The sequence below is a fragment of the Crocodylus porosus genome, unplaced genomic scaffold (assembly GCF_001723895.1).
Source record: "Crocodylus porosus isolate Cpor-Errol unplaced genomic scaffold, CroPor_comp1, whole genome shotgun sequence".
Lineage (NCBI taxonomy): Eukaryota > Metazoa > Chordata > Crocodylia > Crocodylidae > Crocodylus > Crocodylus porosus.
This window is the reverse complement of record NW_017728886.1, coordinates 150526099-150538314: the sequence shown is the minus strand read 5'-3', so window position 1 is coordinate 150538314 and position 12216 is coordinate 150526099. Positions and strand designations below refer to the sequence as shown.

The window sequence follows — 12216 nt, the reverse complement described above, 5'->3', positions numbered from 1 at the left end:
TCCAACCTAATTTTCTATGATACTATGCTTCTGTATTACACAAGCTGAATTTTAAAAGGGGAATGAGTACTCTCGCAGAAATCACACCCCCCCCAAACACACACACACACACACACGCGCGCGCACGCGCGCCTCTCTCCATTTACATTTTGATTCTGGAGACATTCCTGAATAAGAGGAGAGATAAGGCAAGCAAAACACAGTTATCAAAATGTCAAGAGTCTGGTTTTGAGAACTAAAAGCCACATATCTGTGCGATGACACCTTAGGCCACATCCAGACAAGCACAGCTGTGCAGGATGTGGTACCACAAACACATACACTGCACCACATACTACACATTATAAGTTCTCCACGCTGCAAGGGAGTGCTGCCCTTGCACGTGCTGCTCCATGTTTTTTTCCCCCCACAGGTTTGTTTTTTTTTTTTGACTCCTGGATATCCAAAAATAAAAAAAAGCAGAGCAGTGTATGCAGAGGCAGCACACACTGCTCAAAGGTGGAGCTGGACCACCTAGAGCTGTGCTGCAGCTGCTGGCCAGGCTCTGCACGGCAGAATCACTGCTGCTGCAGCCCCAGGAGGCTCTGAGGACCCAAGGTAAGGCTACTGGGGCCAGCTCAGTGCTGGCCCCAGCCTCCCCTACCCCACCTGAGGTAACTTGCCACGCTCTAAAGCATGCGTGGCATGGGCATTCCACGGTCATCTGGATGTACCCTTAATGTTTTGGCACCAGTCAAAATGTAGAACACAGCCTATGAATGTTAGCCTGTGAATGGGCAAACCAGATTTTTTTGAATAAAAATTCTAAAGTAACAAGAAAGTAGTAAGGGTTTTTCTGGTAACCTCTTTTATTGAACTAAGTGTACTGTTGGGAGAGATGTTAGATAAGTTTCCAGGCACAAAGTGCCTCTACTTTGGGTCTTAGACCACATTGTTCTCAAAAGTTTGTCTAACATCTTCTCCAACAAGAGTTATATAGTTGATCCAATAAAAGATAATACCAAAAAAGTCTTTGCTTCTCACATATTCCCCGAGCCATCATGGCTATACCACTTCACCCCTTCTACAATATTGTGTCGGCTTCTGTGAAGAAGTACCTGCAGCAGTGAATACTAAAACCAAAAACACAATACTTCTCTGCAGTTGTCTAGCTGACTTGTTTCAAAATTATTACTTTCCTCCACCTCCCCTCAGCTAGCTGCCATTTCCATAAAGACTTGGAGTTAGATCCTCCAATCCTAAAACTCAGTAGAATCAGCACTGGAAATTATCCTTCCAAGCTACAAACCAGGAAAGCCTACCACATTGAACCAATACTTTGAGGCAATTAAAAGCTAAATCATAACAAGCCCTGTTTCCTGTCATCCAGCAAGAACATTTCAGAGGCAACTTAATAAAGGACAGGATCATTCTAACTTGCAGCGGAAAATAAATGCCAGCAATTCAGGAACCTTAGCCCAAATCTTGCCAAAGTAGAGTTGGAAGGGGAATCTCAACTGGAAACAGCTCCACTTCAATCGATAGCCAGATATTAGAGGTCAGCAGTGGTATAGTTACCGCAGCTGTAGACAAAGGTAGGAGCTGAGAACACTCTTTTAATGAGAGTAGCCTATGTCAGTATGCAAGTAAAGATCTACCAGGTACCGTTTACAGTTGGTCAAAACTATGTAGCACACTGGTGCTCAAACTTTCTGCCCAGTTGGCTAGATGTGCAGTGCCTGGTTCATCTGTGGGCTGGATCCAGCCCGTAGTCCCAATCTGGCACCCAAGGTGAGTGCAGTGGGGCCTATCTGGCTGTGTAGGTAGTTAGGGGAAGGAGGGGGGGGAGAAGTAGCCCAGATCTGATCCAGCCACACAGGGGAAGAGGACTTAGCCTAGCCCCACAGAGGGGAACGGGTACAACCCAGCCCCGTGGGAGGAAGGGAGTGTGACGTGACCCCAAATAAGTCATGAAAAGGGAGGGGGCATAACACAGGCCTGCAGGCAGAAGGGGGTATGGTCCAGTCCCAACCCAAACACACAAAGGGAAGAGGGCATGGCCTAGCTCCAATGCATCACATCAGAATTGGGAATTTGGCAGCAGAGAGGGTGATGGTATTAATTGCCACTCCTGCTGCCAAATTTCCCAACCTGTGGGAAGCCCCACAGGACTGATGCCATGGTTCTGCAGGCCACATCTGGCCCATGGGCCAGAGGTTGAGCACCCTTGATGTAACATACTTCATAGCTTTTATGAGCTCAATAGAAATTGCTGTCTTGCAAATGGCTCTTTTCTGTGGCAGCTCCTTACTTCAGCTCTGAACAATCGACAAACATAGACAAGACTTGAGAAACATCACAGGCAATTTGCTCAGGTAGTTCTAGATGCACAAAATTTTGTGGTTGGCTCTTACACAACTCCATTATTATAATCAAATATAAGTGCTGTTTGTTTGTAGATGAATTCTACTCAAATAATGGTTACTGTATAACTACTGGGAAATCATAGGAATCAACAATGGAGTTACGTTCTCTCTTAATGAATGTGTACTTTCTTCTAACACTATAAACTGTACAAGTCAATAATGGGGCACTAATCCCATCTCCATCATGTGGCTAATCTACTCCCTCATGCACATTGGAAGCTATTTTTTTTTAAAGTGTAAACCAAATAAAGGAATGTGCACTTTGAATGGATCCCAGAACCCCCAACAAAGACTTGCACTCGTATAAATCATTGTGCAGGTCCCCACAGCAGTGAGTTATCTGCAGAGCCAGTATGCTTTAGTTCAGCGGTGGCCAGCAGGGGTGGCCAGCCTGTGGCATGTGCACTACAAGTAGCACAGACAGCTTGTATGTGTGGCACATAGCAGATCAGAGAGGGGGCAGATGGCACAGCAGCAGATAGGGCAGGAATCAGACAACAGCAACAAATCGGGCAGGTGAAGAGGATCAATGTAGCACTTGGGAAGAGTGAGGGGCTAATATGTGGCACATCTGCCAAAAAGGTTAGTCACCTCCATAGCTTTAAATCAAGGTATCCCTGATAAATATGGCCAGAAATTCTTCAATTCTTCAACCAGACATTTTTCACTAAAACCTCCAATTTACCAAACCAACTTTTTACCCGGGGGGGGAGTGAGCTTTGACAGGTTTTTTTGGTATTTGTGTTTTTTGGTTTGTTTGGTTTTTTTACTTGAAAAGATTTGAATTTCATGTTCTATATTTGCATGAAACTCATTTTGGTTTTCTACTTAAAAATGTAATTATGCAATAAAAAACTTTTGTGACTGAATTGAAACGGTTCATAACCAACAAAATGTTTTGATTGGCCTGAACCAAAATACTCAGTTATTCATGGAGATTCCCACCCCTCTCCCCTTTAATATTTCAATTTTTGAGCCCAAAACAAGAGAAAAAAGATGTTCAGAAAGCTCAAAAATTTTCACAGGATGGGAAAAGCATTTCCCTCCCTTTTCTAGTCTCTCACAAGTTTCAGCTTTAAAGGGCATATTCAAGGCACAGTCCACACATGGAATACTCCACAAGGCATTTTAACGAAGCTGGTCCCAAGTATTTTAACAGCACAAACCCTAGAACCAACAGTTCTGAGAGCATTTCCACTGTGCTTATCTAGACCCTGTGCAGCTCTTATTACAGGACATAAAAATCTATTCCATTTTTTTTTCCACTGACAAGTACAAGTTGAAGATGGCCACAGGCCATCACAAAGCCATCATCCACTTCAGCTTGTACTTCCACTCCAGGTATTTTCTTAAATTTTAGCTCTACTGCTTGAAAACTGTGGACCTGCCATGATTTCCTCTTGCTACACAACACTGAGAGATAACCTAGCATGTATCCATCACAATATTTATTTGCAAGTTCTGAACATCCTTCAGAACTAGTTTTGAAGAGAAACCCTTCTTCAGCCACTTTGTCTTCATTGACTTTTAATTACAAAAATCATTCTCCAGCCCTGCCTGACCTATTATGGACTTATTCCTTCAGTGGAAAGGCACAGTGAATGCCCTTTCTGTCTAGAGGAAGAGTTACAATGAAAAGTCCCAAACTGAGGGAAGTACAGCCAAAACCACAAAAGTGATCTTGTACATATCCCTGAATCAGGGTAAACATCTGCCTTGAAAGAATCTAAAGGATCATCTGCAATGTGCACCCTACCTACTTAATACACAATGGAGCCTAGTGGCCAATAGTAAAAGAAAGGGAGGACAGAAGAAGAAAACTGAGCATATTGACACAGATTACCTTGGCAGTAGGACCCTCAGTGTTGGCCACCACAATTCAAATACTTATACTGTCAACCACTCCAGCACAAGGACAGACAGACTCTGACTTGCTTCTTCAGCACTCATGTCATCATCACTGGGGCCGTATTGGTACCTCAGCAAAAGAGCAACGCCAGGAAGAAGAGACAAACCAAGACAAGACAATTCTGGATGCCAAAAGAATGGGGGGAAGCCATCACATCTCCAAGGACACCTTGCCCAAGTCCTTTGCCAAAAGAGTGGCACAAAGTAAGCCAATAGGGCTAAAACAGGCATGAAGGATGCTCCAGGCACTATAGCTGCACTGTTATGGGAAGAAAACACACCTTCCTGGAATTGCTGGGACATTCTCACTATCGGTGTAGTGCTGAAATCTGGAGCCAAGAAGTCAGCCCCATAGTGCTGCTATTCTAAGTATTACTCTTCAGCACTGGTTTTGGATTACACCTTGCCTTGGCATCAAGCAGGGATCTTTCCCCACTCCCTTCTGAGGGGGGCATTTGAGTTGGTACTAGGAGTCCCTCTTTCAGGGCACCACTACAAAGATAATGCAAGTTGCATCACATTGACTAGTTCTAACCAGGTCCGTACTTTACATGGCCTTGGTCATACTGAGGAGTGTCACCTTAGGTTTCCCACAGCGGATTCACCCTCCTTCTGCTCTAGGAAGAGGAGGTGGGAAGGGTGTTCCCTCAAAGTATTGTTACCCAGGTTCCAACAGTAGAGCTAGAGATCAGCACCCAAGAACTGGGAGCCATGGAAGAACAGCATCATATCCAGCCACTGGATTCACTTTGCTCTTTCCACCACAAGAGACACACCACCATCCCCTCCCCTGCCAGTTGATGCTTTTAAATAGGCTGTTAAGTTTCTTGAACCACTGACAGATTCTGACAGCTTTACCTCCACACAACACAGAGTTGCATGTGAATATACTAAAACCCAGAGCTATCAGTCTGGCTGGCATGGTACCCAGTTGTACCTCATGGTACCCAACAGTGCAAATACGTAAGAAAATAAGATGTTGGCTCTTCACCTCTCTGTCCATAAGCCACTGAGTTCCAGACTGGGACTTTTCTGATTAGAGTGACCCCAATGGTCCATCACACCTTAGTAATGAGCAACAAGCCAATGGATTTCCTGAGCAAGCAGAACCAACCACAAACATTCCTTGCAGAGGTCTGACACTGAAGACCCCCTACTTATAGACCTGTTTGACAAACATTAGAACTTTTGTCTGAAAGGAGGAAAGATTGAGCCTGCCATAGGTATGCCCCAGAGCTGATCTTGCAACACAACTGCCATACCCTACTCTGCCTCAGTCTCTAAACCTGACAGCAGGGCTGTTAGATACTTTCTACAGGTCCTAGGAATCCTGATTAAACCAGGAAGAGGTCTTTCAGAAGAGCATAGCTGTCTGAAGGGAAGAGCTTCTAAATATGTCTGGCCCTGGTTCAGACCTTGATAACAAGATAGGAAACTACAGCAGACAACTTTCTTTGGGTGACTATGATATCTTTTATCAGACCAACTTAAATAGTTGGAAAAAAAATGTATAGAAAGCTTTCAGATTTAAAAACCCTTTGTCAGGCTGAGGAAGTCTTTGCACTTGGTGTGCGCTCTTCCTGGATGGAATAAATAAAATGAATACAAGGGCTTCTTTACTGTTCATTCCATCCAGAAAGAGCACACAAAGGCAGCGACTTCCTCAGCCTAACAAAGGTTTTTAAACCCAAAAGCTTGCTATAATATTTTCCCAACTATTTAAATTGTTCTAATAAAAAATATCATAGTCACCTAAAGAACCTTGTCTGACTAAGTCCTGAGACCAACACTTACACCCCTGTAAACTATCTACTACATTTAATAGGGCTAAACGCAAGTCATTTTTAAAGTCCACCTTGTGGGGATTTCAACATGTCCTCTGCCTGTTCAATCCTAGTTACCTCTTTGTCACCCCACTGTATAACTGGTGTTTCCACATTTACCCACTGGTCAAAGAATCTGCTTCTCTTCAAGCCCTTGGGCTAATCCCCACCTGTCCCAGCTCCCCGTACAGAATGCTTTAATGGAACAATATGGTGCTAAGACCATGCCTGATGTTCATTCCTGAAGTGAGCTGACATTTTTCATATCAACCAGTCAATCAACCTACTGTCTCCTTCCCAAAACTGCACTCAGTGCCAGAAGAAAAGAAATTACACTTCCCCAGTGCATCCAGGATTTTGCTTTATTATTGTGACAGGGGCATACTATTCAGAGTATTGGCCCATCTGTCTGTCACCATAGCTGAGTGTTCTTGAGGTCATACCCGTCTCCTTCAGAGAATAACCAAAATGAATGACACAATATAGCTCTCACTGGGCTGCCAACTGGCTCACAATGAACATCAAGACCTAGTCCAGTGAAGCATAAGCAACATCCTCCACCTGTCTCAGCAATGTGGCAGCATCAGAGATCCATAAGGTGACCACCTGAAGTAAACCAACTTTTTTCAAATACTCCATCCCATACCTAGCTGCCAGTGCACATGCCAACTTTAAGAGAGCAGTACAACAATCACTGTTCAGCTGATGCAGCTGAAACATCTCATTCCCAGCATCTTGAGAATGTCAATCTTGTACTGTGAGAGGTACATACACTGACAGCTGCTTGAAGAAAGAACTTCATTGGTTACTCTACAGCAGGGAGGGGGTCAGCCTATGGATTCAGCTTGCAGAGCCATCTGATCCAATGGCCTAGCTCCTGGACATGGGCCTTTGGTAGAATTTGGCAGTGGGACCCTTTAGCAACATATGCTTTCCCTGTGCCACTTTACGGAGAAGTGATGGCAGCAGTCACTTTCCCTATGCCACAGCAGGGAGAAGTGAGAATGATAGCTAAGTCCTAGTATGCCCTCCCACCCACCTTAGACTTGAACTGAACTTCATTGCACCAAACTGTAGCCTAAAAAGATTGCCAACTGTTGTACCGGGGATCCCTGAACTCTCTCTCCTGTCCCTGCTTTTAGGAGTCCTCATCTCTACCAGGGTTTTGAGTTGTAAGAGAACTAAGGGAAAGACTTCCTCAGAACTTCAGGTGTGTGTGCTTGAGACCCATCCACAGGTACAGTAGGTGCTACATTGATATACAGTCAAAGAAGAATTTATATTTCAGTTTTTATTATGAAAACAGCAGGACAGACCAATTTATTTGGTAGCTGCTACTTAAAAATGTCTGCTTTCCCACAATTATTTAACAGAAAATAGCTGTTAAGAAGCAGACATTGAGTAAATATCCTTTTTATTTATAGGAGTCCTGATAGCATACAGACATCATTAGCATAATCATCCTGGCAACCTCTGCAGGTGAGGACACTTCAGTTATGAGTTTTGGCAGTTAACATATACTTCCTAGGAACAATTAGTGCCCTGGAAGATAAAGAACAGTCCCTTTATAAGGAGATCCTATATATTTTGCTACTTTTTTTTTTTAGGATATACCATGTCATCCCATTTTGACAGGCAGTAGTTCAGGCTGCCTTCCCCCCCATCAACATTTCAGTCTAGAGCTTGAGCTATACACCAAGCCTTTCTCCAGTTTTCTCACATGAATCAGAGAGGAAAAGATGGGGGAATTCAGTAGGGGAGTGGAAAAGAGTAAGTAGTAGTATAGTTTTAGGATACCAAAAAACCCAAAAAGTTCAGTTAAGATACACGAAGTACAAATGAGTTAGATAGTCTTGGTTTGTTCTTAAACTGTTGACAGATCAAGAAATAATCGGTATAAGTAACATAATTTTTTATGCCCAACAACTTGGATGTTGGTGAGAAGTTTCTAATGTTGATTCATACTTCCTGCTCCTCATAGTTAGAATTTTAGCTGTGTTATTCTAATTCATTACATAAATAATTTTCCTTGTGGTTACATAAGCATCTGGATCCAAATTATCTGAATCAATTTGAATCTGATGACCATTTTGAATCAGTACCTTTACTTTTACTCTCTAGTATTTCCCCCAAGGCTTTATACTGGAAAGTGCCGAGCACCCATGATTCCTACAGAAGCCAGCACCTTTCAGAATCAATCCCTTAAGGCAAAAATATGCCAAAAGGGGGTGGTCAGGACAACAAAGCACTCTTGCTCTATCTTTTTATAGCAGAGGGCAAGGAGATGTAGGCAAGCTCTGCCTATTTGCCTCAATTACAGATTTTCCCCATATCTCTCATTCTGTGTATGATCTGCAAGGACTCCACTGCTGACTGGACTCTAGGTATGTCTACACTGGAGTCAAAGCCATGACAAGAACTCGTGTAACCATACACAAGTCAGCTAATTTCAAGTATAGCTGTGACAGCAAAAGAATACTTACCCAGCTTCTCAACTGGCTCTGAGATCCACTTCCTAGCTCCATGCAGCCATACCTAAGTTGATATTAGTGCCGAAGCTATCTAGTTTAAGGTAGCTAAAGTATGTCTACATAAACTGCAGCCACGTTTAACTGCAATATACAGCTCCTCTAAAAAGCAAATGCTTAATGGCCCCAAATCCTCACAGTCCTATGCCCAGAGATTTTTTCCTTTATGTTTGTCATTTAAGCTTTGGGCTAAACAGCCTCACCTAAATTTGCCTTTGATATAGTCAGTCAGTAATATTGCACTATCCATGGCAGGAGTTCTGCCGACTAGATTTTTAAATGTATCATAATACTTTACTAGATTAGGAAACTCATGGAATGCTTAACAATCTGTACTTTGACAATTCAATTTTTGAAGCAATGTCTTCCTGCATAGTCATCATAGCTCTATTGCTCAACTCTCGGCCCAACATATTTATCAGAATACATATTTTAAGATATAATTTTGAACCTTCTTATTATTAAGTCCCGACTTTGCAGAACTTCACAAAAAACAGAATCTAAGTTTGCAAGCTGACATGCTTTGGCATACCATCAGACTTTCATTCTCCACAATACAGAGTTTTCACAATACCAGGTTTCTTACAAATGCAGTCCAGGGTATAATGCCTGTTTTCTGTTGAAACGCTCTCTTTGCTGCACTGTCATTAATAATGCTCTGAAAGTGTGATTCATGCATTCATTCAAAAAAAGAGAGCCAAGTTGATATGTAACCAAATTCACTCCCCCGTGACACACCTGTGTTTCAAGTGTCAGTCATCATGCTTCAGACAGAAGGTCTAGTTAAGAAGAGTACCAAGTCACTCCACATTAAGAGAGAGAGAGAGAGATCATTGTTCAGCAGTATGAGACATTCTTTGCTTCCTTTCCAGGATTAAGTTCACACCACTAGACTTTGCCACAAATCAAGTGCAATGGGCAGGCATGTATTTCCACAACCAGCTCTAACTATGTACTTTACAACATCCAGAACAAAGTGTCTTGATCCATGCTGAGGACTTATAGTCATATCATAACATAAATGCTAGTAATTAGAAGTTATTTATTCATGGGAGATGAAAGGATGGGGATGATTCTTAACATTCATGGAGCACAATGAAACAGAGTTACATCCCTGGATAAAAACTTATGCTGGACAGGGCAGGTGTTTTATGGCTTTACAGCAATCCACATCTCTGCCAATGCATTCCCTAACCTGCACAGTAACTCTTTCTGGAACAGCCATACTGAACTGAGAGCCAAGTTGCACAGAAGGTGCCTTATTTGCTGTCTACTATTTCACATCATCCTCCATGTATTAAAAACAATCATCCATTGCCAAATAAAGCTGGAGGGGTGGGTATCAAACTGTTGCAAGTGCAATAAAAAATCCTAAAAAACAAGCAACATGGCAAAGTCCTGTTTAACTTGATCTGACAAATAAGAGTGACAGTGCCTTTGGGAATAATATAACATACGACAGCAATTGAAAAAGATAGCTCCTCTTTAAAGGAGCACATTCTGTAACAGAGATGAGTTGCTGATCTATTAGGACCTTTCTACCTCTACCCTTTACGGCTGTATGGCAGGAAAGTAAAGGTAATTCAATATAGGGGAAAATGGCTTTTTAATACAGGGGAACACAACTTTTTTTCTCTCTTCCTTAATTGCTTTGAACCCTAATGACCCATCTTGCAGGAGGTTGTGGGGAACAGGGAGAGTTACTGAACAGTGACTCAAGAACAAGTATTGTGGATCCCTGGAAAAAACATAACTACACACACGTCATCTCTCTGAGATCTGCTGGAAAGGTAAACTCATATGGCAAACCATGTATGCGCAGTCACCTGTAGCTCCAGCTGTCCAAAGGGGCTGTCAGAGAGCCCATCCCTCATCAGAATTGATTCCTTTCAAGCACATTTGTCACCAGAGCATCCTATTTCTCACAGAACAGCCACACTTGTCTGGGAAACCTACCTAACACCTTTCAAAGATAAATTGGGAACAAAAACATTGTAAGCTAGCTGGACACTATGAAACAAAGGTCTCAACACTGATAGTGGCCATATGGCCCATTATAATTTATCCAGCTTCAGAACACTTTCCACACAAGGAAGGTGATGCATTCCCCCTTTCCATAAGCCTCGATCTTCCAGCCCTCAGCATCTATCCTTGTGCTCACAGTGTGTGGGCTCCCCCTGGGAATCTCCTGCAGCCCCTCAACCTGTATTCCCCGAGACTGGAGGCAGAATGTCTTGAATTGAAAAGCTTGCCTGGCATGAGCCCAGCCATGCAACTGCTCCCATAAAAACCAGCACCTTAAGAAATCCTAGTCTCAAGCAGTTTGGAGATAGGGAGGCAACAGAGCGCAGCCTGAGAATTGTAGAATCACAGAGAAACAGGACAAGAAGGGACCTTGAGAGGTCATCTAATCCAGCATTTCTCAGCCTGTGGGTTGCAACCCAAAAGTGGGTCACAAGAACATATGAAAGTGTCACAAACAACCTTTCAAAGTGGATCAACAAACTTTAAAACTGGCTTCTCCTTAAATGAGAAAAAAAGTGGGAAAGCATGGCTTTTCTCTTGCAAGCTAGCAGAGTTCCACTGATCTAGTCTCACTGATATCGAGAACCACTGATTTAGTCTAATCCCCTGCCTGAGGCAGGATCATCCCTATCCCAAACCATCCCGTACTGACTGACCTCTTAGCAGAGCTACACAGGTCCCTTTGGATGAGAACAAAGCAAACACTCTAGTGGACCCAAAAATGCCTGAACACACAAATGTCTGCTTAACACCGACCAGCCTCTGGATCTGCCCAGACAGGGGACTCTCTGGGGACCCTCCAGAACTGCGCTAACTGGAGCAGCTCAGGGCCTGGCTCCTGCTGAAGTCTGATTGGGAACTAGGTTCTTAAGGCACCAAGCTGAGAAAAGGGGAGGGAGGGGGATCATCACCTCCTTGCAGCCTAGGGGGAATTGCAGAGGGGGGGGGTGCTGTAGGAGCAAAGGTGGGGGAAATCAGAGGAGATCATCACCCCCCTCACCAGGAGCCAAGGAGGAGATCAGAGGAGGTCATCACCTCCCACTGCCTAGAGTAGATGCTCTGTGGGGGTGCTGCAGGGACAAAAGAGGGGATCACAGGAGATCATCACCCCCCTCAGTCTAGAGGGGATACCCTGTGGGGTGCAGCCCCCGCCGGGTCCCGAGGCAGGTGCCTCCTCCTGCGGGGTCCCGCGCCCGCCTCGCACCTACCCAGGTTGACGAAGCTCATGACCATGTCGGCGTCGCTGAGGAAGGCGCTGTCGTGCGCGCTGGCCAGGGCCGAGGCGGCGGGGCGCGGCGGGGCCAGCAGGGTCCCTCGCTGCAGGCTGGGCGCGGCGCCCGGCCCCTCCTCGCCGCCCAGGGCATGGTACAGGTCCAGCATGAAGCGCGGCGCCGAGGTGAGGGGCCCCGCCGGCTGCTCCCGCGGCGGCCGCGGCCGGTGCGGTAGCCCCAGCACGGACAGGATCTCCTTCTGCATCTCCCGCTTCTCGTGCGACTTGAGGCGCCGGTAGAGAAAGCCCGAGGGCGG

The 12216-nt window shown here is 44.5% G+C and overlaps 1 protein-coding gene across 1 annotated transcript in view; it reads right to left on the bottom strand.

Annotated features, from left to right (window-relative positions):
* The window catches only part of BMP6 (bone morphogenetic protein 6), a gene marked incomplete at its 5' end in the record, with an annotated part of 147674 nt that extends 135461 nt beyond the window's left edge, over positions 1-12213 (bottom strand). The window contains one exon of the mRNA XM_019539213.1: positions 11898-12213. Coding sequence (XP_019394758.1) covers positions 11898-12213 — 316 coding nt within the window. The remainder of the gene's footprint in view (positions 1-11897) is intronic.
* Positions 12214-12216: the final 3 nt, after the last annotated feature.